Source organism: Aedes albopictus, chromosome 3 (genome assembly GCF_035046485.1).
Source record: "Aedes albopictus strain Foshan chromosome 3, AalbF5, whole genome shotgun sequence".
In the NCBI taxonomy this organism is placed as follows: Eukaryota; Metazoa; Arthropoda; class Insecta; order Diptera; family Culicidae; genus Aedes; species Aedes albopictus.
The window spans coordinates 22,799,016-22,815,483 of record NC_085138.1 but is presented as its reverse complement, the minus strand read 5'-3'; the positions used below and the strand labels follow the sequence as shown (position 1 = coordinate 22,815,483).

Below are 16,468 nucleotides of genomic sequence, written 5' to 3'. Positions count from 1 at the left end.
CCAGGACGCGGTCTGGTGTTATATCTGTGGGTCCACGCGGAAAAAATCCACGCAACTATGTTTCGCACAAGAGTCTAAACAGGTGGAATCTCCACAACAAAGTTTGTATGGGATTTTTTTCATTCGGGTCGAACTGTCATTTTATCGATTGAACTGTCATTGTATCCACGAAAATAAAACCTGTTTTGTTATTTTAACCATCAAAAAACTATTGGAATCCAATAAAATCACGTTAAACTCAGAAAAACCACACCGATGGCTGGAAGGACCTGCCGAACAGGCAGGACCAACGCATACTCTCAATAGCTAGAACCAGTCACATCGGAGTCTCACACAATTTCGAAGGCAGCGGCAGCGACATCTGCAGAGTTCTCCATTCTGCAGAACACTTTATCTGCAACTGCCCAGCCCATCCTCCGAACACCTGAGACAACAATATAGAATCGCCAGTATCAGAACAGCTCTACAGAATGAACGAGACAGTTAAACTGCATGTGTTGCATGTGTTTCTCCTCTATGGAAAAATGAAGCATTTCATACTGCCATAGAATATTCTCTATTCGTCCACAACATTCCGAGATCTAATGACTATGAATATGAGGAAGTATTCGAATACCATAAAGCAAACTATGACAACATGAAGCATAAATTAAATGTGGTAGACTGGCAATCAATCTTGAAAAGTGAAGATAATATTGAAAATGCGGTTGGTACCTTCTATAAAATATTATATGAAATAATCGACAAAGGCGTTCCTACACTCAAATTAATTTATTGATAGAATCTAAGTGCAGAAAGCACATAGATTACGAACGAGAGAGAAAAAATCATTCTATGTGCAACTTATGAAAATTAAAAGTTACATTCTTATAGTTCATTCTTTCTATTATATATCTGAAGTGTAGCAATATAAAAAGCAACCGTTTCAACATAAAATCCAAGCACAAGCATAACAAACATGAAACGAACATGGCGCACGCAGAAAACATACATTTTGTCGTATAAAATTTATTTTTCATACGTGGGCTCCGTGGATCGAGTCGCTGCTGTTTTTGAAGGTAAGAAGTCAACGTGTTATTCAGAATCTTTCTCAAACTACATGCATCCCTTTTGTATTTTCTATAGAATCGCACCACTTCTCCACCGTCACCAGGGACGAGCTCGTGAACGATTTGGGAGCTGCCGGATGCAGCCGCGACTGGAAGCTTGCAGTGACCAGTGACGACGTGCTATATGGACAGCTAAAAGTATCTATATTCAAGTGTTAAGATAGAGGTTAAGATCAATAAAATCTGATTGATTGCGTAGACTAAGCGAAATTTTAATTTATTTACATTTTGAAGCTAATTCCACGTGCAAATCATGTTATTATTTGTCATTATGAAAACTATGTACTGAACGACTGAAAATCAATAGCGACGCACATAAATTATATCATGATTGAATCGGCAAAGATTTGATAGCGCTGCACTTATTTTCTAAGTGCAAAAGCAACTGGTCACAATCTAAGTGCAGAACTTTTAAATTTAATATGTTATTTCTTCTGAGTGTACTAAAATGAAAAGGCGTCATGGAAATTTTAAACATCCTGGTTCAACAAAAATATCATAAATTTAATAAACCGGGAGCAAAAAGCTCACAAAATGTATAAGAAGAATAACACTGATGAAAATCTACAAAAATATTTGGAAATATTTGACCAATTAAATACAGCCATCAATATAAATAACACTCGAAGAGTATAATGCGAAAACTGAAAACGAAATCAAGTCTTGTCCAAAAAATTCCTTCAATTATGTTAAGACTAAATCAAAATCAAGCAATTTCTCCTCAAAAATGATATTAGATGAAAAAACGGCTGAAACCTCTAAGGAGATTTGCGATCTCTTCGCTATATTTTTCCAAGATATCTATACGACTTTCTCCGAAAATGATCGTGATCTAGAATATTTTTCATTCATGCCCCCATTTTCAAGAGATGTTCATGTAAGTCATATCAAAAACTCATTTTTAATCCCTATTTATAAATCGGGAAAAAAAGTCCGATATACGAAATTACCGTGGAATTGCAATTATTTCTTGTATCCCAAAACTGTTTGAATCCATTGTTAATAAAAAAATGTTTAATCAAGTGAAGAACAGAATGACGAATTCTCAACACGGGTTTTTCAAGGGCCGCTCAACTGCAACTAACCTGCTAGAGTTTGTAAATTTCACAGTAAATGCTATGGACCACGGCAATAATGTAGAGGCTCTATATACTGATTTTAGTAAAGCTTTTAACCGCATAGATATCCCTTTATTGCTGTTCAAACTCTCGAAAATAGGAATTGATGATAAACTGCTTTCTTGGATTCAATCATATTTAACAAATAGACAACAAACAGTACGTTTCGAAGGTAGCAAATCTCAACCCGTTAATGTAACGTCTGGTGTCCCCCAGGGTTTACATTTAGGTCCTCTTTTCATTTTATATGTGAACGACGCATATTATATATTCAAGCATTCAAAGATATTAATTTATGCAGATGATATGAAGATTTTCTTGGAAATCAAAAGTGAAGAAGACACTAGTATATATCTAAACGAAATACGTTTGTTTTACTTATGGTGTGATAAAAGTTTGCTTCAGTTAAACGTCAAAAAATGTAATTCTACCGCCTTTAGTTGAAAAAGGAACCAGCATATAACTAGTGTGACCTTAGGGGATCATATCGTTGAACGATGTGAAAGAGTTAGAGACTTAGGTGTGATCTTAGATACTAAAATGAGTTTTATCGATCATTACAATACAATAGTTCATAAAGCTACCAATATGCTGGGGTTCATAAAGCGATTAAGTATCAACTTTAACGATCCATGCACTATCAAAACATTGTACATTTTTTATGTGAGATCGATTCTTGAATATTGTAGTATTGTTTGGTCCCCATTTATGAAAACTCATGAAGAACGCATAGAATCGGTGCAGAAGAAATTTTTGCTATTTGCTCTACGTAAACTGAGATGGACAACTTTTCCACTTCCTTTTTATAATTCACGTTGTATGCTAATAAACATACATACTTTAAAGGAACGTCGTAAATATGCTATGATAACATTTGTAAATGACATTGTTTCGCAACGTGTAGATTGGAGCAATCTGCTATTCTGTTTAAATTTTTATACTCCGACTCGACAATTAAGAAATCGAAACATATTTGCGGTCAGTCATCATCGTACAAATTATGCGAAATTCAGTCCAATCAATAGAATGATGTAAATTTACAATAAGCATTACGAATCTATCGACTTGACCATGTCTCGCGTAAAATTAAAACAATATTTCAACTCTGTACGATACAATAGAATATAGAACAAATTATGTATGTATGTAGTCTACAAACGGTTGACGAAATAAATAAATAAACGGTTCTCCTAATTTTCCTTAGGGCAGCGGGCCTGTACAGTGCGATCTAAAAGGAACCCGAACTGCTCTAACTCGCACGGGAGGACAACGATTCACACACATAATGGCTTGAAACCCAGCAAAGCATTATTTTATTGGAAACAAGTTTGGAAAAAATGTATAATGCTAGGTATGCACTTCAAACGGAATCGCTCAAGTAATTTTCGATCAGGGCATTATTTTTCCGTGACCGGAATGATCAAGAAATTTAACACAGCAAGCCCCATTTGGTTTGACGTTTTGTTTCAGCTCCGTACTAGGATCCGGAAAAAGCGACGCTTTATTATTTCTTGAGCGATTCCTTGCCTGAATTTTCCACGCATCGAGATAGGCCAAGATAGGCCAATACATTTCTTGCGATCGGCGTCGATTGGCGTACTACCCAGAAATATAAACTCGCCTCGGGCGAAAAGCCACTTTAATGAAAAAAAAAAAGAGCAAGCTAACACACAGTCTCCAGTTAGCCTACCCGCATAGTTGTGAACAAAACGCGTACTGTCCCACATGTTGTCCACAACCACTTGCCACTATTCCCCAACAATATGACATAATACCCACCATCACTTCAAATCATAGTGTTAGCATATTGTAGTATACCACATGATAAATTGTAATGGGCTATTTCACAATATGACGAATAGGCTGTTAAGTTAGGTTACAATAAAAAATCGACGATTTTCTCGAACAAAATTTTCGCAATATGATAAGCCAAGTTGTTATAATATTGTTCATTTTTTGCAACGATAATTGCAAGACATATTGTTGTTAAGTTATTGAACTATATGTGGCAGAAAATTGCAACATCAAATGAAAATGTTCATTTATAGTGCTGTATGCTTAAGTCAACAGCACACTGTATTGTTTGTGTATTTTTACCTTAAAAATAACCATGCAGCTCAACCTGTAATGCATGTATATATACTGTGTATACAAAGCAAGCATTACTCTAAATCATCTAAGAAAGTTGAATTTAGGATTTGTAACTTGAATGTGATTCAATTTTTTTTTTCTATTTTGAATCATCTGATGAAATTTTTGGTGCATATGTTAATGTTTGTTTTGTATACGCAGTATAATCATGCATTACAGCTTAATTGCCTTGATAACAAAAATGCATGAACTATTTATCTGAGTAGTGTAATTTGTATTAAACTTGTATAATTTATTAATTAATTAATTAATTAATTAAATAATTAATAAACATATGTAACATTTTTTGCAATCAGTTATTCATTTCTCAAGTCTTGTGCGCACTTTGTGCCATTTGCTTTAGGGAAGATTCAAATATTACGTCCATCATTTTTTTGGGATTTCTAGACCCCCCCCTCCCCCTCTGTCACGCTATTTTCATGCGCGTAACTACAGCGCATTCGGCCCCTCAGCTCCAATGTCTTGCTCGCTTGCCATGTACTACAGCCAGCGGGCCTGACATTGGAGCTGAGGAGCCAAATGCGCTGTAGCTACGCGCCTGGCTATTTTCCTATACCTAATACACGTACTGTCACTTTTCTAGACACCCCCCCCCCTCTCCCCCAAATGTTGGCCGTAATTTTTGAACGTACCCTTATGGACTTTCTTCATGGCCAGGCGTGGCGTGGTTTAGTTCACCGGCTGCTGGGTTTCCGTCGGATGATGCTCTTCTCGGGATCGGCGTTCTTCGTGGGGACCCACTGCATCCGGGCGTTCACTCCGGACGCGTACTCTATGCTCGTACTGGCGTCCGATGATTCGGTTGGTTCCTGCGATGGCTCAGTGATATGTTCTCACTTGATGCGTTGTGTAGGTGGGTTTGCTGCTGGTTGTTGTTTGTTCGAGGCAAGGGGTAGCCGGGCTGGATTGCGTCCACCCCGTGGGGCCGCAGCGGTTGTAGCTTGGCAGTGCTGTTTCGAGCATCGTGGGCTGATGGTGGTGGGGTTGCAGCTGTGAGCCGTCGTCGTGGTCGTGGCCGTGGCCGTGGTGGGCGGACCGGGGCGGCCGCCTGCAGTTGGCCGATGGTGTTGACCCCCATAGTCGATTCGACGGTCGATTCAGTGGAGGGATTCGACAGCTGGTCCAGATTCCATAGGTTGTTTGTCTTCGGGTTGACGGTGGTGACGTTGGGCTGCTGGTCGGCTACCACATCGGCGGGACGCGGGTCATCGTTGTCAATAGTCCGAATACTGAGTTTCCCACAACCTACAAAACAAAATTGGAATGGAAATTACATTTAAGTATTTTTTGTATGACAAAAAAACTTACCTTTGTTATTCCGTCAAGATTGGCAGCCGAATGATTTGTTTTTGTTTCTTGGTGTCTCCGTCCAGTGCAGCTGAGTGCGGGGCTCCTGTCCTGGCAGTTTTCCGACTTCTGCGGGTTCCGTCACTGGCTCCGAGGGCTGCTTTTTCGTTGCATTGATCCTGCCAATGTCTGTTTTTTTTTCTGGATCAGTCACCTACAGGAAACAAAAAATTGGGAAATATTGGATTAGATGCCTTTACCGATAAAATTCATGGATTGTATAAAAGTTTACCTTCAATAATACGACTCGTTTTGTTGTTTTCCTCCGGATGGGGCGGATTTTCCGTCGGGATTTGCACGGTTTGCGGATGCCGTTGTGAGGTTCGTCTCGAATTGTTTGGTCGACGTTAGGCACGCGCACGGCGATGAGGTTAGCGAAAGATGCGTAACATTTGGAAAGGGACTTTTCTCACAAATACAAAGGCACGCAACTATTTGTCAGAAGGTTTCAAAAATGTTATATTTCACGTGCAAGTTTGAGTGTGCTTGTGAGACATGGAATCGACCATTTGATATAGTGTGATCTCACAGCCTACCAGTTCTAATTCGTATATAATTGAACATAGCCTGGACTCCATAACATACTGTTACCTATTGATATGCATTGAGCAAACTGTTATTTACAGTCATGAGCTTTGGATTTCATACTGTTCAACAAAGAATCAACTCTTTGAGATGAAGTAACCACAACCGTTAGTGCAAATTTACTGTTTGGATTCTATACCAAATTGTGTTTTTCTATGCGGGTAGTGGTTAAGGCTATGGAACGCCAATCCAAAGACAGTGGGGTCGATTCCCGTTCCAGTCATGAAAATTTTCTGGACTCCCTGGGCATAGTGTATCATTGTACTTGCCTCACAATATACAAATTCATGCAATATGGCAGGCAAAGAATGCCCTTCAATTAATAACTGTGGAAATGCTCAAAGAACACTAAGTTGAAGCGAGGCAGGCCAAGTCCCAGTGGAGACATAAAGAAGAAGACGAACACACACAAACATACTTCTGACGCTCTGTATTAGAAAATATCAATATTGCTTTTTTCACTGAAAATTTTCCTTGCTTCGCTGAGCAACATGACGTTTCCTTCCAGCGAAGGCTTACGCGATACAGGAAATCACTGAATTTCACACTAACACAGCAGAAAATCTGTCAACAAGACCACAATACACATGCATTTTCAGTGAAAAGCTCTATTTGCGTGACAACAATCCACTCCCATGACTAACGGGCGACCGCCGTCAAATATCAGGATTGCTAACTGCCCGGCGACTGCTGTCAGCTCTCTTTGTCGCCGAATCTGGCGCTGGGTCTTCGGTGCGGAAACACAAAGGTGGGAATAAAATTTTGGGGTTTGCGCGCAATATTTCATTCACTTAACAACTCAATTGATGGATGAGTACGTCTTATGGTTATCGTTTATGCGGGCAGTGCACTTTGTCATGTCTTCTTCGACTTGTTCGGAAAAAAATCTCGTTGCAATACTTATTCTGTCAGGTGAAATCGCAGCACCAGCACCCAGATAGATAGATAAATCCGAGACAAAACCTAATAAAAATGTATTATACACTGGCGATGGGATGAATGATTGTATCGGATTGTTCTCGGAAGGCAGCAAGGAGAATGACATATCCTTTTCTAACCGGAACATCCGCGCTTATCCGTTCCTAACCGTCGCTAACCGCTGCTAAACTTAGCAGCAGTTAGATGCGGTTAACGACGGTTAGCAACGGATGAATGCGGATTTTTTTCGGTTAGCAAAGGAAGTGTCATTCCTCCTGGAAGGCATGAATACCTCGGGCATAACTCCAGAAATTTCATGGTAATTTCTTCAGGAGTTCCTCGGGAATTCCCCCAGAAGCTCCTCTGAAAACTTTCAAAGAATTCCACAGGAGTTCATATAGATTCCTTTCTAGAGATCTTGGAATTCCTCAAGGAGTCCCTCGAAAATTCCTTCAGGAGTTCCAAAAACTCCACGGGAATTTCGCCAGGTGTTCCACGAAAATTTCTCCAGGAGTTTCTCGGAAGCCCCCAGTTCTCTGGAAATTCATGCAGAAGTTTCCAAGAAATTTCTCTCGGAGTTACTCGAGTATTTTTTCAGAAGTTCCTCAGGAATATCCACAGGAAATTGTTCCAGGAATTGCTCGGAATTTTCCGAGGAAATTCCACCAGGAGCTCCTAAGGAATTCACGCAGGAAATCCCCTGTAATATCTACAGGAGTTCCTCCAACAGGAGTTTCTCGGAAAATCCTCTAAAACATTCCTCGGGAAATTCTCCAGGAGTCCCTCGGAAAATCACTTGGGTAGGACGTCTCGCTCGTATCAGCTCTCATCGATTCACTTTTTATCGGTTTGTTCAAAAATTCTGTAGTTCGCAAATCGCACGCTAGAGCGCTGCTCCCTCCCCCGCGGATAAAACCGAGATTTTTCTAAACTGCTCGAATTGTTCTGCAAAAATCTCACGTTTCACCTGTTTTCACCCAGTGTCCCGAACTGTGCCCTACCCCCTTTGGAAAAAAAGAGAAACCAAAACTAGTGTTGCCTGCGTCGAAAGAAAAAGGGGATCTTCACCCGACCAGCTGATGCAAACTGTCAAAGCTGTCGCACTTTTCCCGTCTTCTCGCGTATATAGTCAGTCGCGTTTCGTTCCGTTCAGTTCAGTCGGTCCGAAAAAAAAGTTTTTCCATTCGAATTCAAGCGCCGTTCCAATCGGTTGCCCGTCGCAGTCGCAGCAGAAGCAGGGTGAACTAGCCGTAGAAGCAGCCCCAGCTAATTCCGTTTAGGCTGCCCTCCGCAGCCTCATTCAGTGACGGCCTTTTCTTATTGATTCACGACTGATTTTTGTGCGTTTTATTTTTCTGTTGTGTTCTGTGCTGGAAGAAGATTACGGTGCGGGTGATAAAACGAGTCAGAGCCCCAGAGATTAGAACCATCATCCAGCGTTGAAGGTCTTTTTGATATTGATATTTTTGTGTGAGTGTTCGTAATAATACAATCGACCTGCTCTGGGTGTTCCGTCGTTCGGAGGAGGAGGATTGCGTAGAAGGAACGAAAATCTTGTGTGTTTCGGATGGTGAAGAAGTTGTGACGTTTGTCGTGTTGTCAAAAAAGATACGAAGGTTTTTTTTATCAAACGGAGTGGAATATTTTGCCTTCTGTATGCTGATGAGAGAGAGAAATCCGATATTGTACGGTCACAGCTGATCTGAGCCAGAAAGTGCTCTCCAACAATTTGCTCATCATTCCTACTGAAGGAGGTGAAAGTAAGAAAGAAGACTAGAAACTCATCAACGGGCTCAAAATGTAAACTGTGCGAAAGAAGAAACCCGAAAATTGGATCGCAGTTCGAGAAGAGATTGTGCAAAAACGTCGAAGAAGACGTCGACGACGGTCGGGTCGGGACGGTAAGAAGTGTCAGTGCACTGCCCGTCAGTGGAAGGAAGATTGAAGTGAAAAGTTTGCGCCGAGTGTTGAAGTTTTTGCCAGAAGATTTCCAAGAATGTCCCAGCCGAACCACTTTCAACCATGGAAACAGAATCGGCCCCTGGGAATTCCACCGAATTTGGGGGGTAATAATAGCTATGGAAAATTACCGGCTGTGGCCCATCAGAATCCTCCCCAGACGACGGCTGCCAGCATGCATCACCTTCACCACCAACAACAGCAGCAGCAGCATCACCAACAGGCCATGATGATGGGTGGCCATCCCCAGCAGCAACCGCCCCAAGGATCAGGCCTCGTAATCCAAAGTGCACCGGCATCGTCGTCTACGTCGGTCATTTCATCCTCAACGGGACCGATGCCTGGTTCCTCCGGAAACCCGTCCCCCGGAGGAGGAATGGGTGAATTCCTGGCTCAGCTGGGTGCCAACAAACTAATGTTAAGTAAATTGAGTGCCAGCTATGGGCTGGGGAACCTTCCGATGGGGATGCCCCCGTTAGATCAACACCAGGCTCTGCAGAACCAGCAACAGCAGCAGCAACTGTCCCCGCTGGACGATTGCGCCTCGGACAAAGAACGAGAGGTCCGAATACAGCAAATTTTCGAAAGTGCTATCGGGTGAGTTTCGCATTTCTTTAAAAATTCTTGTCGATTTGCGCATTTTCGGGGCCTTGCTTGTTCTTATCTACGCCCTCTCCCTCGCTCGCCAGTTCGCTTATTATCGTTCGATTTTTGTTTGTTGTCGTACCACGAACTTGTAAAGTCATCAGTTAAGAGTTAAGATGGTCCAAGGAGAGGTGGGGTGGTTCCTAAAAATGGGATCGATGGATTTATTTCGGCTGGTTTTGTGAGTTGGTGAGCTCTTTTTATATTTTTTTTTCTGAATCTGAAACATGTACTTATGCTTTTATTGTTGTGTCGGGCACAACAATAAGGGGATTCACAAAACAGTGTAAATAGCTTCGTAACCCATGATTATCTTCTTATACCGATTTTTCGAAACCTCTAAGCAGAATACCCTCTTTTTTGTAATTGTATTTATTGATTGAACGTAAACCAGTTTATAATTATCGGGTCAATCGATTGAGTGTAATCAGTTTCGTACCTTTTAATTCCGTCCTAATTGCGTATCCTTTGACAGATACGCGTATTTCGACTACCACTTGTAATCTTCCTCAGTGTCAGTTATCCATTCGATTGTGTGACCTGCGCAACGGGGAAATAAGCTCGTGGTTCTTTTCAATCCTGAATTTCGTTAAGGACTACTTGTATCACTCACCGTTGTGGGTGATTTGTGATAGAATAGCCGGATCAGGGTGTCTACTACCTGGAAAAACCTGGAAAACCGGGAATCCTCAGGGAATTTTATTTAACAGGGAAAAACCTGGAATACTCAGCGAATATCTTGAGTACTCAGGGAAATTTTACTCCGATAATAAAAAACATTGGGTCGTATGAATAAATAAAAACCTGGTAGTAATCCATATAGACATTTCGCTACAAGGATTTTTTCCAGAAATTCCGTCAGGGTTTCTTTCTGGGACATCTTTAGAATTACCTCCTGGAATGTCTATCAGGATTTCTTATAAAATTCCTTCCGCATTTTTGACGCTATTTTTCTTGGTATTCCATTTTGATTTTTTTTTTCCGGAAAGGTATACTTCCGGATTCCTTCCAGGATTCCTGAATTCCAACCGATTTCTCCAGGAGTTTGTCATGGGGATACTATTTCTTTTCGGAGTTCCTCCAGTGTTTTGCTCAAAGAAATCTTCGTAGGCTTTCTACCAGAATTTATCCCGAATACTCTATAAGAATTTCTGTCGGGATAAATCGTGGAATTTCTTTCAGCATTCCTCATGGAAATTTTACACGATTTCTTCCGGTGTTCCTCTTGGGACTTCCCCAAAAGATCTTCCCAGAATTTCTTTCGGAGTTGCTAAAGGAGTTATTCCTGGGGTTTCTACTAAAGTTCTTCCAAGGGTTTCTGAAGGAGTTTTCACGAATTTACTGCAAGAGTTCCTCAAGAGATTTCATTCATTTTTTCCTGTGATATCTTCAAACGCTTTTGCTTTGGGCTTTCTTAGAGATGTTCTTCCTGGTCTCCTACAGGAAATTCGTAAAAGTTTTCGCGAGGTTTATTTTGATCTTTTACCTGAGATTTCTCTCGGAGTATCTCCTGGAACTTCTCTCAGAAGATTCCTTCCGATGTAGGTCATGACATGAGATGCTTCTGAGAGTTTATCTGAATTTACCGGGGCCGGGTCACAACGTCCGAGGCCATACAGTCCCGGACATTAAGTCGCGTTTTTTTGCGAAATAGCGTCCAATAGTTTGGATGCGTCATAATATCCTATGTGCCTTCTTTCCTTGGACTTCGTGGCGTATCTGCAAGTTCGGACGTTATGCCCCGGAAAAATGCGCCATAAAGTCCTGGGAGTTTATGGCCTCGGACGTTATGATACTGCACCGAATTTACCCTGGACTTTCTCCTAAGACTTTTTTCTAGAGTGCCTTCTGGGATTTCCACTCTTTCAGAGCCAGGCTGTTCCTTGTATTTGTACCAGATTTCTGGCAGTGATCCACCTGAGATTTTTTTTACAGATATTCTCTGCATTATTCCCAAATTTCTTCCAGTAATCTTTACCAGAAATTATCCCGAGATTCTGGATACTCCTTTAGGGATTTCTCCGAAAATTATTGCAGGGATTCTTGTACGGGTTTTTTTTTTCAGAATGTCTCCTGAGATAATTTACGAAATACCTTATAGGAAGATATTGGAGAAATATTCGAGGGAATTCACATAAAATCTTGCGAAAAACTCCGCAAAGTGTTATTGAAGAAACCTCGACAGGAACTTCAGGAGAAACCGGAGATAAAATGAGACATCTCGAAAAAAGTTCTAGGTAATAGTAATCCCGAGAAGAAATATTAAGGACATCCAAGGAGGAATTCTGAATACCTCATGGAATCCTGAAAGTAGCTACGGACTAAGTTTCGCGAGAAAACAAAAGAAATATCTAAAAACTATCGGTAAAAATCCTGATACACTGAAATAAATTTTGTTGTTGTTTCCACCGAATTCATGGTATAATTAAGAACTGTACCAACAATTTTCAACCGAATGCACAATTCTGTTAATTGTACTGAAACATTGTCAATATTACCATGCGTGAAGTACCATTGACTAAAAACATTCTTGATGTTACTATTTTGAAATTGTATTTTTGACCATGTTTATCTAAGACGCGCAACATTCAAGTCTACATGGTCGAAATTACAATGCCCAAATAGTAGAACCAAGAATGTTTTTAGTCAACAGTAATACACGCATGGCAATATTGACAATGTTTCAGTACAATTAACAGAATTTTGCATTCGGTTGAAAATTGTTGGTACAGTTCTTAATTATACCATGAATTCGGTGGGAACGACAACAAAATTTATTTCAGTGTATAAACTATTGGATAGCTATCTCGGAAAACCACTAAAAAGACACGGACACTGGCTTCAGCCGTCGGCTGTACCGATTGAAACACGGAGTGGCTATGGATAAGAAGCTATTCTCGTGAAAAATTTCATCGCTCGGAGTGGGAATCGAACCCTCATCCATCCGGACTCTAATCGCATGGCTACGAGGCTCAACCAATGACATTCTTGAAAAAAATTTGAATAGTTTTGGATGGATCTTCAGGAGGAATCCAGCGAGAATCTCTGGAAGTATATCGGAAAACTTTTGAAAGTAATATCGGGACGTACTCAAACATATATTTCGTGAAAGAATCTTGCGGAAAGCCAGGAAGTTACTTTGTAAGAAGTTCCAGGAATCACGCGCATAAATCTTGAAAGATTTTTGAAGAACAGAGGAACTTACGTATTTTCGCCAGTTTTGTTTCCTTTGTCACGGGTTTTGTTTTGAAACCTAGGTTTCAGCTGTTGAATTCAGAGTTGGCATCAAATCCTTCCCAACCAAGCTGAATATGATCAAGTTTCAGGTAATTTGGCCGACATTAAACCCTCAAGGCGAAGAGAACCAACCTGCCGATGATACCCTAAGTCATCCTTTATATTATTTTTAGAAAATTTTGATTATTTTTTAAATTATAAACTTTTAAAATTTCATCTGGAAAAACCTGGAAAACTCAGGGAATTTCGTTTTGAGTTATGAGTAGACACCCTGCGGATTTATCGCGTTTCTGAAATGCACAATGTATAAGTTACTATGGGAACAGCGAACTTCCCCTTCGATTTTCTCCGTTCGTGGATTTTGTTAGATACGGTGTTTGGTAAAGCTAGGCTTGAATTCTTTTCTGTTCTTGACGATTCCCAACAGATTGAAACTCCAAATGTGATGAGTGATGCATTAACCTATAGCGGTTACCAACCAGATCGTGAACGTTGAATTGCTATGATGGAAGAGAAACTGCAGGCGTTGGAAAGCAACAAAACGTAGGAATTGACTGACTTGCTCGAAAGAAGGATAGCCATACGCGACAAATGGATTTTCAAGACAAAGCTAGAAGCAGATGGGAAAAATTCCTAGGCTTGTAGTGAAAGGCTACTCACATCTAGGATACCACCAAGAAGGTCTGCAAATTGCGAAAGGCGCTATATGGATTGAAACAGTCAAGCAGAGTGTGGAATAGACAGGTAGATGAAGCGATGCGGTAGTTTGGCCTTTTCCGTTCCAGCGTGGACCCTTGTCTGTATTACAGGGTTAGAAAAGAAACAGATAATTTCCGTTACAATCTATGTGGATGACCTGTTGATCTTTACCAACAATTCGCACTTGAAGGAGAAATTGAAGAAATCCCTGAACAGTCGCGTCCAGATGAAGAACCTCGGGCGATGAAGCTATGTTTAGGACTGAGGTTACTCGCGACCTCAAAGGAAACACTATAGCTCGACCAATCGAAGAAGTTCTGATGTGATTAAATTGGAAGAATGCTCCCACTCGCATAACAGTCCTATATGAATAGGAAACCCAGCAAAGATGAGGCAGTTATGCGAGTGGGGGCAGTGTAGACCTGTGGGCCCTGTGACAACTCCTGCGGAACCCGGAGATCGATTGGATGACTCATTATCTGCACGAACCCAAGAGGAGATCCAAACGATGTGGAGCATTCCCTATAACGAGGCAGTCGGATGCCTAAACTACCTAGCTCAAGGAACACGACCGGACATCTTGTTACCGGTAAACAAGGTCAGCCAGTTCAGCAGTAACCGGGCTCGCCGTCATTGGGAAGTTTTTTAACGCATCATGTGATACCGCAAAGGCGCACTGGATTACCGTCTGGAGTACAACAGAGCCTGTGATCTGCAGTTCACTGTATTCACTGACGCGGATGCCACTAATAGGGAATCGACAATAAACTCTATCTTCAGCATGATGGGAGGAGCAGTTTCGTTGGACGATATCCGAAGGAACTCCTAAAGAGAATCTGAGAGTGAAATTCCCGGAGAAATCTCTGGAAGAATTTTTAGAAGTATACCTGGAGGAATTCTTGTATAAATTTTATGGAAGAAATACCTAGACAAATTTCTGAAGAGCTCTCATGAGGAAATCCTAGAAGAAATCCTACATAAATTTCTGAAGGATTCCTTGGGGGAATTCTTGGGGAAATTCCAGAAGGGATTTCTGGAGGAATCCTTGAAGCAATTCCTGAGAAAATCTCTATCGAGAATCCTGGAGGAATGCCTGGAGAAACTTCTGAACAAATTCCGGGCGTAATTCCTGGAGGAATACTTGGATAAGACCCAGCCGGAATTCCTGGATAAATTTCTTGGATGAATGCTTGGAGCAATCCCTGGAAGAATTCCTGAAGATTGCTCTGGGAGGAATTGCTGGAGAAATTTCTGAAAAAAAAAAACCCTTGAGAAATTCCAGAATTTCCTGGAAGAACCCTTGGAGGACTTTCTGGAGGAATCCCTGGAGGAATTTCTGGGAATGTCCCTGGACATATTCGTGGGGAAGTCCCTGGAGGGATCCCTGAAGAAAATCCTGGTGGAATGTCTGGAGGAATCCCTGAAAGTATTCCTGGAGAATTTCCTGGAAGAATCTCTGAAGAAATCCCTAGAGGATTTCCTGGAGAAATTCCTAATTCCTGATATAATTTCTGAAGGATTTCCAGAACAGAGCTGCGAAATATCAGTCTTGTCAGTTGATTACTACTGATTTTGCACCACCGTCACTATCACTGTAGGCCGATCAGTATCAACACGATAGTGACCGGCAACAACTTGATACTGACCCGCACTTCAGAGCACTATCATAGCAACTGAACTAATATTTTGGCGATTTTAGCCAAAACTCAAATTTTTTAATGACCAACATACAAAACATGTTATTCTGTACCACATATTCAAATTTCATCACGGTAAGTGTTTATTTAGATTTTTAAACGAATTTTAAAGATGGCCTATCAGTGAAATCTACCCGCCATCGCAATCAGTCCGGTTGTGATGGAAAAAGGAAAGTGACGGTGACCACTCAACAGAGCACACACTGACTTGGATCGCAGCCAGCCTATCAAAACCGGCGGTTTGCCTACCATTGATAGTGACAGAGAGCAACTCTGGTCCAGAAGCAATTCCTGGAGGAAATCCTTAAGAAATTCCTGGGGTATTTCCTGGAGAAATTCCTGGATAAAATCCTGGAGGAATTCCTAGAAGTATACCTGTGGGAATCGCTTGAGGAATCTCTAGAGGAAATCTTGAAAGAATTAGTGGATGAATTTCTAGAAGAATCACCAGAGGAATTCTGGGAGATTGCTATTTATTTTTCTATTTCTGAAAAAAATCCCTTAAGAAATCCTCGAGGGAATTCCTGAACGAATCCCTGGGGAAATCCTTGAAGAAATCTGTGGAGAAATCCCTGGAGGAATCTCTAAGGGAATTCTTGGAGGAATACCTGGAGAAATCCCTGAAAAAATCCTAAAGGTATTCCTGGAGAATTTCCTTGAAGAATTTCTGAAGGATTTCCTAGAGGATTTCCTGAAAGAATCCTTGGAAGAACTTCTAGAGGATTTCCTGGAGGAATCATTTCCTGGAGCAATTCATGGAGCAATATTTAAAGGAATTCCCGAAAAAAAAAATCATGGGGTAATTCCTGGAGGAGTTTCTGGAAAAAATCCTTAATAAAATCCTGGAGGATTTCCTAGAAGTATTCCTGTGGAAATTGCTGGAGGAATCCGCGATGAAATTCCTGGTGTAATCCCTAGAGGAATTTTTGAAAGGATTACAGGATGATTTTCTAGAAGAATCTCCAGGGGAAATTCCCAAACAATTTCTGTAGGTATTCCTGGA

At 41.0% G+C, this 16,468-nt stretch overlaps 1 protein-coding gene and 1 long non-coding RNA gene across 2 annotated transcripts in view; one reads left to right on the top strand and one right to left on the bottom strand.

The window, feature by feature from the left end:
* Positions 1 to 5,012: 5,012 nt before the first annotated feature.
* LOC134291340 (uncharacterized) lies at positions 5,013 to 6,175 on the bottom strand. Its single transcript, XR_009999037.1, has 3 exons — positions 5,958 to 6,175; positions 5,687 to 5,879; positions 5,013 to 5,623 (listed from the first exon to the last, which is right to left on the bottom strand). It is a non-coding gene; the product is annotated as an uncharacterized LOC134291340 (long non-coding RNA).
* A 2,185-nt stretch (positions 6,176 to 8,360) lies between these two features.
* Positions 8,361 to 16,468, top strand: part of LOC109418340 (uncharacterized) — a 37,945-nt gene continuing 29,837 nt past the window's right edge. Inside the window, exon 1 of the mRNA XM_029865373.2 lies at positions 8,361 to 9,784. Coding sequence (XP_029721233.2) covers positions 9,225 to 9,784 — 560 coding nt within the window. The 5' untranslated portion in view covers positions 8,361 to 9,224. The remainder of the gene's footprint in view (positions 9,785 to 16,468) is intronic.